General features: G+C 37.2%; 1 protein-coding gene across 5 annotated transcripts in view; it reads left to right on the top strand.

Annotated features, from left to right (window-relative positions):
* Positions 1–392: 392 nt before the first annotated feature.
* Positions 393–20,977, top strand: part of LOC112858927 (A disintegrin and metallopeptidase domain 3-like) — a 160,656-nt gene continuing 140,071 nt past the window's right edge. The window contains exons 1-4 of one of the 5 annotated variants that reach the window (XM_086703646.1): positions 393–527; positions 1,094–1,173; positions 5,542–5,597; positions 13,179–13,257. In XM_086703646.1, coding sequence (XP_086559772.1) covers positions 470–527; positions 1,094–1,173; positions 5,542–5,597; positions 13,179–13,257 — 273 coding nt within the window. In that variant the 5' untranslated portion in view covers positions 393–469. Of the gene's footprint in view, positions 534–686; positions 812–1,093; positions 1,174–5,541; positions 5,598–13,178; positions 13,258–20,977 lie in introns of those variants that run through there. The other 4 variants (XR_015250075.1, XM_086703645.1, XM_086703644.1 and 1 more) reach the window with 4 other exon arrangements.

The following is a 20,977-nucleotide window of genomic DNA, read 5'->3' as shown; positions in this document are numbered from 1 at the left end:
AATTTCCATTTTGTTTTTCTCCACTAAAGTAATTCAGTCATTGTGCCAGAAAATGATCACGTGGACCACTGATACAGCCAAGCACTTCACCAGCAGATGGTCCATTTCCAAAGGAGAAAACTTCACTTTGACCCTTATGTAATCCCTAAATGTGTTTCAAATATCCGCATTTGGAAAATAAAGCCCAAGCCCAAACCCACTTGTACACCAAGCCAGGCTGCCTTGTGCCTCCACAGCCCTGAGGGCGGTGGGTGGGCGCCTGGAGCTGCGGCTGTGCCCGCAGGTCAGCAGAAGGGGCGGGGCGTGAGGAACAGCAGCGACCCCTCCCCCATCGCCCTGCTGCCTGCCCTGCCCGCGCCGCCGGCTCTGCCCCCGCTCCCTGCAGGCCCGGAGCTCAGGGCCCAGCGCGCGAGCGGCCGCCATTCCGCAGCCAACCGCCATCACCGTGGCAGGGCCGGCAGGACGCGCAATGCTGCCTGTCCTGCTGATCCTCTCAGGCCTGGGCCGGCTGACCTCCGCCGGCCATCGTGAGTGTAGGACCTGCTCCGTAGAGGGTCACCTGTCGCAGAGCCTGTGGGCGTGGCGGGCTCCAGAAGCTTGCTCCTGAACCCTGTGCCCGGGTGGGGGGAGCCCTGCGTGCTGTCAGAGCCCGCCTAGAGTCAGGATCCTGCGGGGCCTGCTGCTGGGAGGGCTCAGAACAGGACTGGGACAGTTGTCCTCACGTGCCTGACCCTGCACTTGGAGGAGGGGGCGAGCAGCTTCTGGGAGGTGGGGCCTCCAGAGCAGCTCTTCTTCACCTATTGGGGCTGAGGTCAGCAAGTCCCAAAGTGTCTCTGGAAGGTGGTAGGGTCACGTCCCATTTCTAGGTAGCCTCTTCTGGAATGCACAAAGTCTGATTCCGTGGTGGGAACGTACCTGCGTGTGTGTGTGTGTGTGTGTGTGTGTGTGTGTGTGAGAGAGAGAGAGAGAGAGAGAGAGAGAGAGAGAGAGAGTTCGTGGAAGTTCAAAGAGTGATGTGATGTGACAGGACCACTGAAGAATGAGGATGCTGTCAGGCATTGGGGAATGCTTACAGGTGTTTTCCTTACTGTAGATCCTGAAACATCACTTCTACAAATAACAGTGCCACGGAAGATAGAGACAAACACCGATGGTGAAGTTTCAGAAACGCATGTAATTAAGAAATCACTTCTTTTTTGAGTGCTTTATTTTTACTGGACTGCGTGACCCAAATCAGCCCATGCACATATTCCTTTGAAATTTTGTGTCTTGATTTTTCTCATTTTCCAATGAACGTTATGAATCATTTTTAAAACACAGACTCAGAAAAAAGTGCCCCAAATCCCTATCACACAAAATGATATATATAGCCTACTGGACTTTTTTTTTTTTTTTAACAGAATATGTATATTTAAATATTTATCCTGTGTAAATGAGGTTACACTAACATTTACTTTTTATTTAACATAACTTTTTATGTTATTTATTTATTTATTTATTTATTTATTTAATTTATTTAACATAATGTTTAAAATGACAATATATGGGGTGCCTGGGTGGCTCAGTTGTTTAGGCGGCTGACTTAGGGCATGATCTCACAGTCTGTGAGTTGGAGCCCTGCGTTGGGCTCTGTGCTGACAGCTCAGAGTCTGGAGCCTGCTTCAGATTCTATGTATCCCTCTCTCTCTGCCCCTCCCCTGCTCATGCTTTGTCTCTCTCTGTCTCAGAAATAAATAAAAACGTTAAAAAATTTTTTTAAATGACAATATATAATTTCTTCATGCCTATATTTGCGTATGTAGGCGTATGTTTGTTAAAATAGAAGTGATATTATTTTAAATCTGATTAAAAAGTAAAGCAAATACATTGTAAAATTAAGTCTAGACAGGACAGAGTTGTTCAGAAAGTGAATGTCCGCCTCAGTTTCTAAAGGTAGTAAATTTGAACTGAATGAATTTTTAGAGATATGCACACACCTGCACATATAATTTTAGTAATAATATATGAGTGTGATAATTGGCTTTTAATTTATTTATAAAGTTAGAATATACTTTTATGATAATAAATAAAACTGTCATTTTTCATAGCCATTCACATATGGATGTAACATTGTTTGTCAGATTTAAACATGTAGTTTTATAAACCTTCTTGGTAGTCATTTCCATAGGATCAATGGGCAAGCCATTTTAAAAAAATGGTGCAGGGGCACCTGGGTGGCTCAGTTGGTTAAGTGTCTGACTTTGGCTCAGGTTATGATCTTGTGGTTCCTGAGTTTGAGCCGTGTGTTGGGTTCTGTGCTGACAGCTTGGAGCCTGGAGCCTGCTTTGGATTCTCACTCTTCCTGCCCCTCCCCTGCTAATGCTCTGTCTCTCAAAAATAAATAAACATTAAAATTTTTTTTAAATGATGCGTATTACAAAATATCTATCAGAAAAGTTTTATTGTAGTTAACTTTCATTAACAAAGAATAATGATGCTTCTTGAGGGCTTTTGCAGGCTTGGTTCAGACTTCTTATACCTGTTTTTTTTTTTTTTTTAAGTTTATTTATTTTGAGAGAGACAGAGTGTGAGCGGGGCAGGGGCAGAGAGAGAGAGAGAAGGAGGATCTCAGGCAGGCCCTGTGCTGTCAGTGCAGAGCCTGATGTGGTTTTTGAACTCACAAAACTGTGAGATCATGACCTGAGCCAAAATCGAGTTAGATGCTCAACCAACTGAGCCACCCAGGCACTCCCGGCTTCTCGTTCCTGTCAATGTGATAAGTATAATGAATGCTTCACTTTTAATTGGCATTTTTAAATTAAGTCTTAAGATGCTTTTACATATATTGCCTATTTGAATCTTTTTTTTCTTGTTAATTTCTTACTGATTTTGATTTCCCTTTTTAAAAAAGTTTTATTTATTTTAGAGAGAAAAAGCAGGGAAGGGACAGAGAGAGGGAAACACAGAATCCCAAGAAGGCTCTAAACTGTCAGGACAGAGCCCGATGTAGGGCTTGAACTCACAAACTGTGCGATCATGATCTGAGCCCAGCAGTCAGACGCTTAACTAACTGAACCACCCAGGTGCCCCTTGTCTTCCCTTTTTTTATGTATTAGTTTTGGTTAGGACACTTTGTTTTCAAGAAAGATGTGTTGATGTAAAGACACACGGGAATATGATAGGAATCCAAGGATTGGAACCTCTGTAGCAATATCTGAGAGGAGCATTGAATTGTCAACTGGAAAACTGTTAGACGCTGGGGTGGGTTTTATAGACTGAGTGGTCTGTTTGTCTCCTTTTATGGCACACACACACACACACACACAATCCAGTAATTATGTGTTCATGAAAGCTATTACACCCAAACAAATACCCAGAGAATTTAAAATGTTTAGGACATATACTGGGAACATGCTAACCAAAAGCAAACACGAGTATCCATGACAAAAGCGGGAGAAAACCAACATTTAGTACACATACCCACACACCATTATGAGAGATAAGCATGCTACTTAATAAAATATTCAGTTCACTAGGAATATATAACAGTTCTAAATTTGTATGTTTTTAGAAAAATGCTCTCACATATAAGGACTGATTACACTAAAGGAAGAATTTTTCAAATCCATTTTCATAGTGATATCTTAAAATGTTTTTCTCAAATGTTGGTTTACAAATCATAAAGGGATTCATAAAGACAATTTGGACAACAAAAATATTTGACGGGTTTATATAGAAGTGAACCCATCAAATTGAATATATTGTTTTTTCCTCTCTGCTATTTGTTTGGACTCACTAAACTCTATGGGATATCACCATAAGGCTTTTATTTAATGGCAAAGCATATAGTGCAGCAAGAGAAAGAGAATTCAGGCAAATATCAGGAATTCCAGAAGCACTCACAGTGAGCTTCATATGAACCCAGTCTCTGCGTTCCTAGAACATGTTGAGTCTCTGGCTTGAAATAATGAGACTTATGGTAGGAATTTTGGCTTTCGGAGGACTCCTTAAAAAGCTTTCAGTGATGCTTTAAGTAGCCAAGCCAACCTTGTCAAACTGGTTAGGGAAACATTAAAGAAGTTAACTTTAGTCAAAAGAGTTTTTGAACCTTAAAAAGTACCCTATAAACCTCACTGTCTTTGTCTCAACAGAGAGTCAGAACATCTAGACTTGTAGGCAACTCCAGAAATAAAGGTAGTGTTTTTCTAATCCAGCTGTAATTCAACTATATAGTAAATAATGCACATTCTTCTCAAGAATATACAGATAATTCAACAAAATTGACAAAAACAAGGAAAAAATGTTAAAATATCAAATTCTGACAATACAGTATTTATCTTGTAACAATTCAATTAAGTTAAATCTTAAAACAATTTAAAATGTATATGGAAATTTAAAAATACACTTCTACATTATTCATGGGTTGAAGAAGAAATCGTAAGTCATAATGGATATTAAACAATAATAGATGAGATTGAAGAAATTACAACCCCAAATTCAAGTCATATTCTGAAATGACATAGAGGCATACTTTACAGTCATTTGCAATTTTGTAAATTTTATTCCTCTTTGCACCCACCAACAAAGATTCAAAAAATGTACTGAAGAAAACTATAGATTAAAAGGAGAAAAACAATGTCACAATAATTTGGGGAGATGTCAACACACCTTTTTCAAGAGTTGTAAGTTATAAAAGACAGAACACTATAGAAGGTTTAAAATGACTTATGCAGAAAACTGTACCCAATGACAACCATGCTCAATAGCAAAATTCACATTTTTCCCCATGTTTTCTACATTTTGCAAATGTGGAAATTAACCATGTGTATGTTTTATGATAATGTCACAAATTGGATTCTTTGGGATGTGGTCTTTGAGAGGATTCTCATGAAGGCAGGTATGCTCTTGTGATGAGCGCCTGTGGAAAGGATGAGAAGAAGCAGGAATGGGGAGACAGAGACTCAACTGAGTCTCAACAAAGTGTGAAGCTGGCATGGCCCATCAAGATCTGGAGTTGGAATGACGGGGCTTCTCATTAAATGGGGGCTGTATCAGAAAGTTGTGAGTTGGTGTGAGGTGACCCTCTTCAGCTGAGGCAATTCCTAAAGAGGACAGGGAGATGAAGATTCTGTGGGTAGCACTTCTGACAGCTTGGGGACGCTTCCTATCATCTTAAAAGGGGACCCATGTTGTATTTAATTTTCAATTTATTTGGGGTAGAAATTGCAAAGTAGAGAAAAGATAATGAAATTCAGGTTTCTTCCAAGATTACTCAACATTTCTAAATGTACCATTTTAAATTAAAATTTCATTATGATAATAAATGTTAATGACTAATGCTCTTAGTTTTGAAACAGATTTAGACTCCTTGATTTCATTGAAATTTAATTATGGTTAATTCTGTCATATATTCCAAGATGGAGAGAAGATAGCAATATACTTATATATGCATATGTTATTTTGAGACATGTGTGATATGATCTATGTTTATATGAAAGAGTAAATAAATTTTAAGAATTTTGATTTCTAATAATTACGTTCTCTCTGAATACTTTGCTGTAGGTCACTTATGCCATCAAAATTGACCAGAAAATATACACTCTCCACCTTGAAAAACAGTAAGTAGACATTCTTCTTTTCATACAGTTGTTTTTAGTTTCTGAAATTTTTACAGTCACTACCCTAAGTTGAGCCTAAACAAGAGCATGACTCTTATATTTAACATGTTACATCTTTGTGATTCAAGTCAGACTAGAGTTCCAAGTTTTCATCTTGAGATTTTAAGTCTAATGTTTGAGCCAAATTCTAATTTCATGATGTAAAGTTAATGTATATCAGATAGATGAAAATTAGTCTATATAACTCTTTACAATATAGCCACAACTGTAACAATTAAGGCAATAGCTTTATTTGTCCATATTGAATTTTGTTCATGCTGTCATTTTATATATGACTTTATGATTATATACATGATTTTAAGCATTTTACTTGATATTACACCAACATTTTTTTTTAATATTTAAAATTTTTTTTCTGCATCTATTGACAGGATCATATGGTTCTTACCTTTTCTTTTATTAATGTGATGTCTCACATTGATTGATTTGTGAATATTGAACTAGCCCTGCAGCCCAGGAATGAATCCCACTTGATCATGGTGAATGATTCTTTTTATATGCTGTTGAATTCAGTTTGCTAGTATCTTGTTGAGGATTTTTGCATCCATATTCATCAGGAATATTGGCCTGTAGGTCTTTAAAAATTTTTTTAATGTTTTTTTTTTAGTGTTTTTAATGTTTTTTAAAATGTTGCGAATGTTTTTTAATGTTTTTAATATTTTTTTAATGTTTATTCATTGTTGAGAGAGAGAGAGACAGAGCACGAGTCAGGGAGGGGCAGAGAGAGAGGGAGACAGAATCCGAAGCAGGCTCCAGGCTCTGAGCTGTCAGCACAGAGCCTGATGCAAGGCTCGTACCCATGAACTGTGAGATCATGACCTGAGCTGAGGTGGGAGGCTTAACCGACTGAGCCACGCAGGTGCCCCAACACCAACATTTTTTTAATCTCTTAAATTTTCACTCTGTGAAGAAACCAATTTCACCAATTAATAACCTTGTGTGTATCTTTCCACCATTTTATTTCTATTCTAAATCTCACCTTTCCTTTAAATAAAATATGTAGAAACCTACTAAAATGGTTTGTTTTTAGACAAATGGAAATACTGTTCTGTGATTGGCAGGTCTTATTTAATAACAGTGTTCATTTTCTTGCTTCATATATATATCTTAGCTCATTCTTTAACAGCTAACATCTGTAGTATGGCAGGTTGATAGGTAATGAGGTTGTTTCCAGGGATTGTCACTAAAGAGGCCTGCAATAAACATCCTTGTATGTGTGTTTTTATGTAATAGAGATTTTGTTTTGTAGGCCTGATATCAAGAAATGTGTTTCTGGATCAGGAAGTATGAATAAAAGTAATAATAGTGATAATGATAACAACAAAACAACAAAAGTAACTGACATTATGGGGCACATATCAATTACCAGACATAGTTCTAAGCAGTTTGCATATAGTTACTGGTATAATGTCCAGACCAACCTTCTTTATTACTCACATTTTATATTAGGATTTTGAGAGATAATGCCAGTTTCTGAAAAGACAGTAGCAGTTTCGATTTTCAAAAGCATGCAAGATGTGCCAAAATATTATACTGCATCTTTGTGTCAATTTGTATTTCCCTAAATAAAGTATCTAAACAATTATCAACTATTTTCATTTTCCTGTTTCCTGGTTCTAATTTAATATTTATTTTTCAGAGCAGTTTTAGGTTCACAGCAATATTGAGTGGAAGGTACAGTGTTTCTGCATATACCCTGTGCCTCCCCGCACACATGTATAGCCTCCCCATTATCAACATGCCCCACCAGAGTGATATATTTGTTATAATTGATGAGCCTGCACGTCATTATCACCCAAAGTCCATGCTTTATATTAGTCCAATATTTTTTATATTTGCTTTTTTCTTTTGAAGGATTAGACATTTAAAAAAGGAAAATTCTGAGAATAATATAATTACTTTCTTATCATGAAAGACACACATGTAAGCATTTTATTTATCTATTTTTCTAAAAGGTGTACATGACAGGTAATAGTGAAATCTATCATTTCAATTTCCAGAAATAGTTCTTTCACTCCCCAGTGCTAATCACAGTTATGATACTGACACATACTCTAGTGTCATGATTTTATCCTTATTCATCTGTATGCCTAGAGATTAATAAAAATAATCATGTTTTGCTTGATTTATTGGCTTTGGCTCAGGTCATGATCTCGTGATTCATGAGATTGAGCCTTGCATTGGACTCTGAGCTAATAGCACTGAGCCTGCCTGGGATTCTCTCTATCCCTCTCTCTCTGCTTCTCTCTCTCTCTCTCTCAAAATAAATAAAATTAAATTAAAAAAAAAATCATCATGTTTTGAGTACTACTTTAAATACACATAAATGGCACAATACTTCTCTATATAATTTATCTTAATATGGTGGACCACTAAAGTGATCCCAATTCTTTACCTTTGCCTTTATCTTCACTCTTTGCCATGTAACTTTGAGTTCTTATCATCAAGAGGTGGAATATATGCATCACACCCCAGCCTCCCCACTCCCAGCCCTTGGATATGAGTTTATCTGTGCAAGGCCAACTTCATGGGTGTATGGTCCTCTAGGACTCTATGGTTAGACATGCTCTGTACTTGGTTTAATTCTCTGTTGTTGCTTCCCTGAGATTCTTAATACTTTTGAACAAGAGAGCTTGTATTTTAATTTCACTACGGGCCCTGCAAATCATGTAGCCCATTCTATGGCTATCTGACTTACTTTGGCCAAAAAGATGTTAGCTGACTTGATTTAAACAGAGGTTTGAAAAAGCTCCCCTGCGTTCCTGCTCTCCATCTTGTTTGTCTGCCATCCCCATGAGAATATGCTTGGGCCAACTTGCTGGGAGATGGAGACAGGTGGGGCACAGCCAAGGTGCCCTAATCATCTCTAGATAAGTCAACATTCAGCTGAATCCCAGACCATTGATCAAGCCCGGCCGCCATTAGCAGAACTACTAAGTCTACTCACACTTGACCCAGAAGTGTGAGCAATAGATACTAATTATGTTATTGGGTGTGTTTCTGGTTTTGAGGCTGTGCTTTTTGTGCAAATTTTTTCATAACATCTTTATTTGAGAGTCATTCATACAGATTTGTGCAGAATGAGTTCATTGATTGTAAATACATATGTAGCCATCGAATAAATATATCTCACTTGTTATTTGTCAACCTATATATTTATAGCAAGAAAAGCTGTATTGTGGCTATCTTTGGCCATGATGTTCTGGGCTCCAGTGAAATTGAAGGGCAATAAATGATACAATTGTCAAGAGTGCTGTATGCTACTAATTTTTACTTCCAAGGATTTATACCAGTCTTCACTCACACCAATAATTCAAAAACATTTCTGTTCTCTACATTCTCAATAAAATAAGTATCTTCACTCACTTATTTTTGTTAATGCATAAGAAATGCTATTTTATTGTTATTTCTATTCATTTGTTTTGGGTTATTTATTTTCAATCTATGGCTTATCCTTCTGCTTTTCTTTCTGTTTTTTTTTTTCCCATGATCAATCTGTGGGAAGTTTTGTTTCCTGTAGATATTAACTCTTTATACGTTCTGTATGTTGCAAACATGCTGTCCAGCTTACTTATTGTCTTCTTCGTTTGTGGGATTTATTGCTAAAAAAATGAAATATTCATATAATCATTATACTCATATTTTCTTTCATAGGTTCTCAGATTCCTCACTTGTGTCACTCACATCTTGAATTTATAATATTCCTGTATAATTTTAAAAATTCTTTTTACATTTATGATGTAAATCCAATGCTTTCAGTTTCTTTACCTACCAACTGTTTTTGCATTTTCCAAGTTTTATTTCTGCTCTCTTTTTATTTTTTCCTTTTATTGCAATTTTATGCAATATTGTATTAGTTTAGTTTGTATTGTTTAGTTAGACTAGTTTCAGATTATTTTCTTCAGATGGGTTGCTTTCTAAACCTGTTCATATCTGCAAATGTCCCTTTTGTTCTCATAATTGAATAAATCCCTTAATTTTTCATTTTATTTAAAAAAACTTTTTTTAACGTTTATTTATTTTTGAGACAGAGAGAGACAGAGCATGAACGGGGGAGGGGCAGAGAAAGAGGGAGACACAGAATCGGAAGCAGGCTCCAGGCTCTGAGCCATCAGCCCAGAGCCCCACGTGGGGCTTGAACTCACAGACCGCGAGATCGTGACCTGAGCTGAAGTCGGACGCTTAACTGACTGAGCCACCCAGGCGCCCCTTAATTTTTCATTTTAGTTTCAAATCATTACACATTAAAAAAAAATTTTTTTTTATTACGTTTAGTTTTGAGAAGCAGAGAGAGACAGAGCATGAGTGGGGGAGGGGCAGAGAGAGAGGGAGACACAGAATCTGAAGCAGGCTCCGGGCTCTGAGCTGTCAGCACACAGCCTGATGCGGGGCTCGAACTCATGAACTGTGAGATCATGACCTGAGCCGAAGTCGGATGCTTAACCGACTGAGCCACCCAGGCACCCCAAATCATACACATTTTAAAACATTTTATGGAAATATATGGTCTCATCCAGGGTCTTATGGATCTGCCCTTTATAGTATAGGTTTTCCTTCAATAATTTTTACATCTAGATTTTGGCTGTGTTTTTTACCTATTTGGTAGTAAATGTGTTCTGTTTATTGGCTAGGCCTCTAATTCTGTTCTCAGCACACAAATTCTCTTTGGGACATTTATTAAATTATTTTTAACTGTCATCATCATTTTAGTTTGAGTATTTTTTTTCTTAAATGATATGCTTTGAAAGCCTATTAACTTTTTAACTTGTTAACTTTGCTTTAAATAATCATTATTTTCTGTAATCAATTTCTTCATTCAACCTCATAGGGAACTTGCTTTGAAGTTTTGTCTTTTTCCCTTTTGTTGTTCATTTTCCTTACATTGAATGTTGTTTTCCATTGAATGGTCATTTGTATTTTTTTTATTTCACTAAGCAGACTTCTTTGTTGTTTTGGGTAGAAGCAAAAGTATACTTTTATACCCAGGATGAATAAACTTGCAAACTAAACTTTTATCCTTTTATTTAAAAAAAATTATTTATTTAAGTTCAAGTTAGTTAACATATAGCATAGTATTGGCTTCAGGGGTAGAACCCAGTGATTCATCACTTACATATAACACCCAGTGCTTATCCCAACAAGTGCCCTCCTTAAGGCCTATAGCCCATTTGGCCCTTTTCTCCCCCTGCCCCCACCTCCCCTCCGGCAACCCTCAGTTTGTTCTTCATATTTAAGAGTCTCTTATGGGTGCTCCTGGGTGGCTTACTCGGTTAAGCCTCTGACTTTGGCTCAGGTCATGATCTCATGGTTTGTGAGTTTGGGCCCCATGTAGGGCTCTGTGCTGACAGCTCAGAGCCTGGAGCGTGCTTCAGATTCTGTGTCTCCCTCTCTCTGCCCCTCCCATGTTCCCATTCAGTCTCTTTCTTACTCTCTCTCAAAAATAAATAAACATTGAAAAAAAAGTCTCTTATGGTCTGCCTCCCTCTCTGTTTTTATCTTATTTTTCCTTCCCTTCCTTTATGTTCATCTGTTGTGTTTCTTAAATTCCACGTATGAGTGAAATTATATGATATTTGTTTTTCTCTGACTGACTTATTTCGCTTAGCATGATACACTCTAATTCCATCCACGTTGTTGCAAATGGCAAGATTTCATTCTTTTCATCACCAAGAAGTATTCCATTGTGTGTGTGTGTGTGTGTATATATATATATATATACATATATGTATATATGTATATATATGTATATATGTATACATATATGTATATATGTGTATATATATATATATATATATATATATATATATATACACACCACACTTCTTCTTTATTCATCAGTCATTGGGTATTTGGGCTCTTTCCATACTTTGGCTATTTGTTGACAGTGCTGATATAAATATTGGGGTGCATGTGGCCCTATGAATCAGCATTTTTGTATCCTTTCAATAAATACCTAGTAGTGCAGTTGCTGGGTTGTAGGGTAGTTCTATTTTTAGTTTTTTGAGGAACTTACATACTGTTTTCCAGAGTGGTTGTACCAGTGTACATTACCATGAACAGTGCAAAAGAGTTCCCCTTTCTCCACATTTTTGCCAACATCTGTTGTTTCCTGAGTTGTTAATTTTTGCCATTCTGATAGGTGTGAGGTGGTATCTCACTGAGGTTTCGATTTGTATTTCTCTGATGATGAGTGATGCTGAGCATCCTTTCGTGTGTCTGTTAGCCATCTGGATGTCTTCTTTGGAAAAGTATCTATTCATATCTTCTGCCCATTACTTCACTGGATTATTTGTCTTTTGGTGGTTGAGTTGGTAAGTTCTTTATAGATTTTGGATACTAACTCTTTATCTGATATGTCATTTGCAAATATGTTCTCCTTTTAATTATGCTTTTCAGAAATCTGTTGAATTTCGTTTTCCTGGGATATGATTCTGGGTTTCCATTTCCACCACCTTCATTTCCATGCTTAGTTGCTAAAATGAGGCTCTGCCCTTGTGTCAGAATTTGTGTTCTAGGTACTTGCATATAAACCAACCCAGAATATTTGGGATGTCCTTGAATATGTGTGCAATATGAGGTGATAAATATCAGTTTTTTTTCTGGGAAGCCCTCTGGTTTTGTTATTTAAATTGAGGAAAAGAGAAAGCTGTCAGGAATGAGCAAAGATGAAGGAGGTCTGGAAAGAGAAGTAGTGGTGAAAGTATGCACTCCGTGAATGCTCTAGTCCTTCTTTGACTCTTGGCCTTGAACTGCCCCTTGATATCTGGAATCCTTGAGAAACCCCAGTTCTCTCCACAATAAATAATGGTGTCAGATTGTTCCGTAAGAATCGCTATCTTCTTGTAAGATTTCACTTTGGTACCATTTATGTGAGGTTTGTCTGTAGAGATCATTTAGCTTATGAAATTTGAGCAAAACACTAGTCTTCTAAAAAAGGCTTTAAGAACTATTGTGTGCTTCTACAATTTCTTTTCCTCTTCTGCTACAAGAAAAGCATGTTTCGGCGGGTAGGAGGTATGTCTTTTCCCAGGTTCCAGAATGAAGATAGTGTGGAGTTGACAATAAACATGTAAAGAACATTCACTGTTGATTTAAGGCATTGAGAATTCTGAGGTTGTTTTTACCACAGCACAATTTCATGAAAACTATCAGAAAAAGCATATATTTTTTGTTTCTTATCAATCCATGGCTACTTGTTAGCAAATATATTTATGCCCTGAGATTTACTGATGGTCGGATCTTAAAGAAAATTTGTTGTGGGAATCTGGAAGTCCTGGTTTTTATTATACATAGATCTATGTCATTATGATGTCCCTACTGATATCTGATTATACTGCTTATTATGTTTTCCTATATACAAAACATGCTGTCAGAAAGCAAATGAGATAATGGAGAGATGGCTCAATTTAATTTTTGGATATTTGAAACTGTAAAATTGAATGTAAATTATGCTTAATTTCATGATTTTGCTTGTATTTATATTACTATTACAGTGAAGTGTCATTCCTTTCGTTGAATTAGGTCATTTTTAGACCCTCATTTCCTTGTGTATGCATACAACAAATCAGGAACATTGTATCCAGATTCTTCATTTATGAAGGTAAGTTTTGCTTTGTGTTCTGTAGATTTATGTGTTTTTATATATATGTATGTGTATATATATATATATGTATATACATACATACATACATACATACATACATACATATATATATACATACATCATTAAAGTGCTGTTGGTGGAAAGCAAAAGGATGCCTTCTATCCCACAGAATTATTGGGCAAACAGATTAGAAGCCCAAATATAAGGTGGCAATGTGTAGGAAGGCAGACTGAATAGAACAACTACTTTTCAAACTTGGAACTCGAATCTCCTATCCAAACAGGTCCTTTAAACTATGACAAGTGTAGAGGTCTTAGAGGGAAAGTGAGTTAAGGAGCTAAGAATAAGAAACCCCAAAACACGGAGTCATTTTGTTTATTTGTTTGTTTATTTGTTTATTTATTTTTTTGTTTTTGGAAAATATTTTTAAATTTTATTTTTGTAATTTGCATCCAAATTAGTTAGCATATAGTGCAACAATGATTTCAGGAATAGATTCATTAATGTCCCTTACCCATTGAGCCCATCTCCCCTCCCACAACCCCTCCAGGAACCCTCTGTTTGTTCTTCTTATTTAAGAGTCTCTTATGTTTTGTCCCCCTCCCTGTTTTTATATTATTTTTGCTTCCATTCCCTCATGTTCATCTGTTTTGTCTCTTACAGTCCTCATATGAGTGAAGTCATATGATATTTGTCTTTCTCTGACTGACTAATTTTGTTTAGCATAATATCCTCTAGTTTCATCCACATAGTTGCAAATGGCAAGATTTCATTCTTTTTGATTACTGAGTAATACTCCATTGTATATCTATACCACATCTTCTTTATCCGTTCATCCACCAATGGACATTTGGGCTCTTTCCATACTTTGGCTATGATCAGTAGTGCTGCTATAAACATTGGAGTGCATGTGCCCTTTGGAAACATCATACCTATATCCCTTGGATAAATGCCTAGTAGTGCAATTGCTGGCTCGTAGGGTAGTTCTATTTTTAATTTTTGAGGAACCTCCATACTGTTTTCCAGAGTGGCTGCACCAGTTTGCATCAGTGCAAAAGAGATCTTCTTTCTCTGCATCCTTGCCAACATCTGTTGTTTCCTGAGTTGTTCATTTTAGCCATTCTGACAGGTGTGAGGTGGTATCTCATTGTAGTTTTGATCTGTATTTCCCTGATGATGAGTGATGTTGAGCATTTTTTTCATCTGTCAGTTTGGCCATATGGATGTCTTCTTTGGTGAAGTGTTTATTCATGTCTTTTGCCCATTTCTTCACTGGATTATTTGATTTTTGGGTGTTGAGTTTGATAAATTCTTTATAGATTTTGGATACTAACCCTTTATCTGATATGTAGTTTGCAAATATCTTCTCCCATTCTGTTGGTTGGTTGCCTTTTAATTTTGCTGATTGTTTCCTTTGCTGTGCAGGTCCCAATAGTTCATTTTTGCTTTTGTTTCCCTTGTCTCTGGAGATGTGTTGAGTAAGAAGTTGCTGTGGCCGAGGTCAAAAAGAGGTTTTTGCCTGCTTTCTCCTTGAGGATTTTGATGGCTTCCTGTCTTACATTGAGGTATTTCATCCATTTTGAGTTTATTTTTGTGTATGGTGTAAGAAAGTGGCCCAGGTTCATTCATCTGCATGTCGCTGTCCAGTTTTCCCAGCACCACTTGCTGAAGAGACTGTCTTTATTCCATTGGATATTCTTTCCTGCTTTGTCAAAGATTAGTTGGCCATACGTTTGTGGGTCCATTTCTGGGTTTTCCATTCTGTTCCATTGATTTGAGTGTCTGTTCTTGTGCCAGTACCATACTGTCTTGATGATTACAGCTTTGTAGTGTAGCTTGAAGTCTGGGATTGTGATGAGCTTTGTAGTATAGCTTGAAGTCTGGGATTGTGATGCCTCCTGTTTGGTTTTCTTTTTCAAGATTGCTTTGGCTATTTGGGGTCTTTTCTGGTTCCATAAAAATTTTAGGATTATTTTTTCTAGCTCTGTGAAGAATGCTGGTGTTACTTTGATAGGGATTGCATTCAATATGTAGATTGCTTTGGGAAATATTGACATTTTAACAATATTTGTTCTTCCTATCCAGGAGCATGGAATCTTTTTCCATTTTTTTGTGTCTTCTTCAATTTCTTTCATAAGCTTTCTATAGTTTTCAGTGTATAGATTTTTCACCTCTTTGGTTAGATTTATTCCTAGGTATTTTATGGTTTTTGGTGCAACTGTAAATGGGATCGATTCCTTGATTTCTCTTTCTGTCACTTTGCTGTTGGTGTATAGGAATGCAACCGATTTCTGTGCATTGGCTTTATATTCTGCAACTTTGCTGATTTCATGAATCAGTTCTACCAGTTTTTTGTGGAATCTTTTGGGTTTTCCATATAGAATATCATGTCATCTGTGAAGACTAAAAGTTTGACCTCCTCCTGGCTGATTTGGATGTCTTTTATTTCTTTGTGTTGTCTGATTGCTGAAGCTAAGACTTCTAATACTATGTTGAATAACAGTGGTGAGAGTGGACATCCCTGTCTTTTTCCTGACCTTAGGGGGAAAGCTCTCAGTTTTTCCCCATTGAGGATGATATTAGTGTTGGGTCTTTTGTATATGGCTTTTATGATTTTGAAGTATGATCCTTCTATCCCTACTTTCTTGAGGGTTTTGTCAAGAAAGCATGCTGTATTTTGTCAAATGCTTTCTCTGCATCTATTGAGAGGATCATATGTTCTTGTCCTTTCTTTTTTTGATGTTATGAATCACATTGATTGTTTTGTGGATATTGAACCAGTCCTGCGTCACAGGTATAAATCCCACTTGGTCGGGATGAATAAATTTTTTAATGTATTGTTAGATCCGGGTGGCTAATACCTTGTTGAGGATTTTTGCATCCATGTTCATCAGGGAAATTGGTATATAGTTCTCCTTTTTAGTGGGGTCTCTGTCTGGTTTTGGAATCAAGGTAATGGTGGTTTCATAGAAAAAGTTTGGAAGTTTTTCTTCCATTTCTATTTTTTTGGAACAGCTTCAAGAGAATAGGTGTTAACTCTTCTTTAAATGTTTGGGAAAATTCCCCTGGAAAGCCATCTGGCCCTGGACTCTTGTGTTTTGGGAGATTTTTGATTACTAATTTGATTTCTCTACTGGTTATGGGTCTGTTCAAATTTTCTATTTCTTCCTGTTTCAGTTTTGGTAGTGTATATGGTTCTAGGAATTTTTCCATTTCTTTCAGATTGCCCATTTTATTGGCATATAATTTCTCATAATATTCTCTTACCATTGTTTTTATTTTCTGCTGTGTTGGTTGTGATCTCTCCTCTTTCATTCTTGATTTTATTTATTTGGGTCCTTTTCTTTTTCTTTTTGATCAAACTGGGTAGTGGTTTATCAATTTTGTCAATTTTTTCAAAGACCCAGCTTCTGGTTTCATTGATCTGTTCTGTTTTTTTTTTTGTTTGTTTGTTTGTTTGTTTGTTTTTTTTTTTTTTTGGTCTCTATAGCATTAATTTCTGCTCTAATCTTTATTATTTCCTGTCTTCTGATAGTTTTGGGTTTTATTTGCTGTTCTTTTTCCAGCTCTTTAAGGCGTAAGGTTAGGTTGTATATCTGAGATCTTTCTTCCTTCTTTAGGAAGGCCTGGATTGCTATATACTTTCCTCTAATGACTGCCTTTCCTGTGTCCCAGAGGTTTTGGGTTGTGGTGTTATCATTTTCATTGGCTTCCATGAACTTTTTAATTTCCTCTTTAACTTCTTGGTTAGCCCATTCATTCTTTAGTAGGATGTTATTTACTCTCCAAGTATTTGGAGTTCTTTAGTCTCCAAGTATTTGTTACCTTTTCAAATTTTTTTCTTGTGGTTGATTTGGAGTTTCATAGTGTTGTGGTCTGAAAACATGCCTGGTATGATCTCAGTCTTTTTGTACTTGTTGAGTGCTGATTTATGTCCCAGTATGTTGTCTATTCTGGACAATATTTCATGTGCGCTGGAGAAGAATGTATATTCTGCTGCTTTAGGATGAAATGTTCTGAACATATCTTTTAAGTCCATCTGGTCCAGTGTGTCATTCAAAGCCATTGTTTCCTTGTTGATGTTTTGATTGGATGATCTGTGCATTGCTGTGAGCAGGGTGTTGAGGTCTCCTACTATTATATTACTATCAATGAGTTTCTTTATGTTTGTGATTAATTGCTTTATATATTTGGGTGCTGACACATTTGGCACATAAATGTTTACAATTGTTAGGTCTTCTTGGTGGATAGACCCCTTGATTATGATATAATGCTCTTCTTCATCTCTTGATACAATCTTTACTTTAAAGACTAGATTGTCTGATATAAGTATGGCTACTCTGGCTTTCTTTTGTTGACCATAGATGGTTCTCCATCCCCTTGCATTCAATATCAAGGTGTCTTTAGGTCTAAAGTGGGTCCCTTGTAAACAGCATATAGATGGATCTTGTTTTCTTATCCATTATGTCACCCTATGTCTTTTTATTGGAACATTTAGTCCATTGACGTTTAGAGCGAGTACTGAAAGATATGAATTTATTGCCATTATGTTGCTTGTAGAGTTGGAGTTTCTGGTGGTGTTCTCTGGTCCTTTCTAGTCTTTGTTGCTTTTGGTCTTTATTTATTTGTTTTTGTTTTTTCATCTTTTCTCCCCTCAGAGAGGTAAAAAATGAGGTAAATAAAAAAATTAAAATTAAATTAGATTAAATTAAAATAAAAAAATAACATTAAGGAAATACTAAAATTAAAAAATTAAAAACAAACACACACACACAAAATGGAATAAATGATGCTATATTTTTACTCTGGGTGTTGAAAGGGGCTTGATAGATTAGAGAAAATAGGGGAAAGAAAAAACGAAAAGAAAAAAAACAAAAGGAAATTCTTTGAAATTTTGATACATGGATACACTGAAGTAGACTAAAATTAATTGATGGAAGTAAAATAGAATTTGAAAATATTACACAAAAGTAGAAAATATAGTAGAAAAAATTAAAAGTGTTTTTAACAAAAATTGGAAATAAAAATTATTTTTTTCTCTTTCTGTATTCAAGAAAAAGAAAAGAAACAAAAAAGAAAAGAAAGGAAATTGAATAGATGGACCAGCGAACAGTGACATACAACTGAAATTACTTTATTTTTCCCTAGAAGTCAAATTATGATGCGCTTTAGTCTATGCACTAAGCAGGCAGAGAGACTTGTGTTCCTGAGGAGTGAAGTTTGCCCATTTGGGCATGACTTAGAGTAATGGCTCTGTTCTCCACTAGATGGCGCTGCTTAGCTTACTGGGGTGGATTTTTGTGGTGCTTGTAGGTGTGTATGTTCATGTGCAGGAGTGGTGAAAATGGCGCACCCAGCTACCTAGTCTGTAGTATTGGAACTCTGTTCTCCCTGAACAGCAATTGTGCACCCATCCTTTGGCTTCTGTCCACTCCCCGCTTTTACACAGTCCGTGACCAAGCCCCAGACAGTGTCTCCTTCCTGAGTTTTGTCTCAGATGCAGCTATTTTTCCCAACCTGTTACTTCTGAGGGACTGTGGCTTTGACCTGTTCTGCCCCTCTGCAGGAGGGTCTCACCATGCAATGGCTGGGTGCTGGCTGCACCCAGGAAGTTTGTGGGAACATGCTTCTGCTGATGCCTAGAGACTGTGGCCGGGTGCCAGTCCACCCCAGAAAAAGTTTGTGTGATAGTGTAGCAGCAGAGTTCGAGGGATTATTGAAAATCACAACACACATCTGACACCATGCTTCACCCTTAACGATGTTGTTCCAGCACCAGTGAATGTGGTTGTTCTCCTGGGTCCACTGGGCCCTTGCCTTGGGGGGACCCACACAGCCTCTACCAGGTGTCCTCCCAGCAGGAGAACCACCTCTCCCTGTGTGGCCTGACGAACCCCAGGCTCCACTTTGCTCCAGGGGATTTGCCCTTCCCACCAGAGCACTGCCAGGTTTCTAGCTGTGGAGTTTCAGACTCTGCAGTCCCCCTGTTTATAGTCTTAATGTAGTTTAAACCTCTCCTTTCTCCTTTCTCCCTTTTTAGTTCAGTCCCTGTGGCTGTTTCCACTTTTCCACTTTCTCTCCAGCTGCTTTTGGGGGGGTGCTTTTCCCATATTCCCCTCCTCCCCCCATCTCCGTCCTCTCTCTGCACACAAAAGCAGCTCCCTGTCCTCCGTGGCTTCTCTCTTCCCCAGTTCACCTTTCCATGTTGTGTACCTGCTGAATTCTGTGGTTCAGGTTGTGCAGATTGTTGTGTTAATTCTCAGATCAGTTTTCTAGGTGTGCAGGATGGTTTAATGTTGGTCTGGCTGTATTTCATGGAGACGAGACACACAAAATCTTTCATGCTGTTCCACCATCTTGGCTCTTCCCCAGAGTCATTTTAATTGAGATTTTGTAGGGCCTGAGCAGAGGAGGAAGTAGTGGGAATTACTGTGTGGAATGACCTTATAGAAAGAACTGCCTTATAGAAAGGGAAAGTGAGGATGCAAAAGCATGTTGAGTATAGAATCTGAATAGGTTGACATGGGAAACATAGGAGTTTGTGTTGTTCCCAAAATGCAGATAGGAGTCAAGAAATTTTAAGTATGTGAGAAAGTTAGCTTTAGTCTGTGAGATATTTATTTTGTGAGAACAGATGATTGGGAAGAAGTAAATGCAAGTGAAGGGTCAGATTCTATTGCCACATTGCAACTGAGAGACAATGAAATTAAAAATAGTACAACATTGTTTTGTTTTTTACCATATGCAAGTAAAAAGCAGAACAAAATACATGAGACTCCTATTTTGAGACATTTGGCAATAGGCTGATCAGGAATTTTTTTTTCTCTGAGAGAAAAGAAAGGCCAGAAGATGAGTCACATTCAACTTGGCCCTCTGAGGATAAAGTCTTAACCAGAGCATAGGGAGTTGGAACCAGGCAGAACTTGAAGAATTTGGAGTTCAGCACTGCTGAAGCAGCTGTAACTGGCATGACACAGAACCAGAGAAAAGGGGCCATGAGACGTATGATTTTTTATGGAGAGGGGAGTTGCCCTTATGTCCCTGACTAAAGATTAGCCTGCCTATGTGCTGGATAAAACTCTACTAAAGGGCAGAGAGTAAAATGGAGATAATACTAAAGGTCAAACAGTGTTGGGAGATGTTATATTTTCAGCCTGGACAGAGTAGGGTGACTTTGCTGACACCCAGATATTCAACTGAGACCAGAAAGACTGATTCTTAGGAGGAAAGATCAAGCTTTGGCGTAAGAGATACTCTTATCACCCCAGTTCCCTACCCAACGTCTAAAACTCAGAAACAAGAGGGTTCAGAATGGTTGCCATTAAATTAATTTGCCTTCCTATACCAAATGCAAAACTCTACAAAGGGTTAAAACATAGTAGATGAAAGAAATAATGCAGATAAGGGTAGAAATTAATGAGATAGAAAAATGAAAAAGAATAGAAAAAATTAAAGGCCAGAATTTAGTTCTTTACAAGGACTAATTAACATTAATAACCCCAAGACTCTTCTAGAACAAAAACAAATTCCATCAATATTAAGGATGTAGGGAGACATGATGAGTCATACAGAAAATAAAATGATATTTTGGAGGATTATGAAAGCTTTATGTCAATAAATTCGGTAATTTAGATGAAATGACAACTTTGCTGAAAAGGACAACTTATCAAAATTGAGAGGAGAAATAATAGAAAATCTCAATCACTTGAAATCTATT

This window comes from Puma concolor, chromosome B1 (assembly GCF_028749965.1).
Source record: "Puma concolor isolate L17-30 chromosome B1, mPumCon1.1.hap2, whole genome shotgun sequence".
NCBI classification, from domain to species: domain Eukaryota; kingdom Metazoa; phylum Chordata; class Mammalia; order Carnivora; family Felidae; genus Puma; species Puma concolor.
This window is presented reverse-complemented; position numbering and strand designations above follow the sequence as displayed.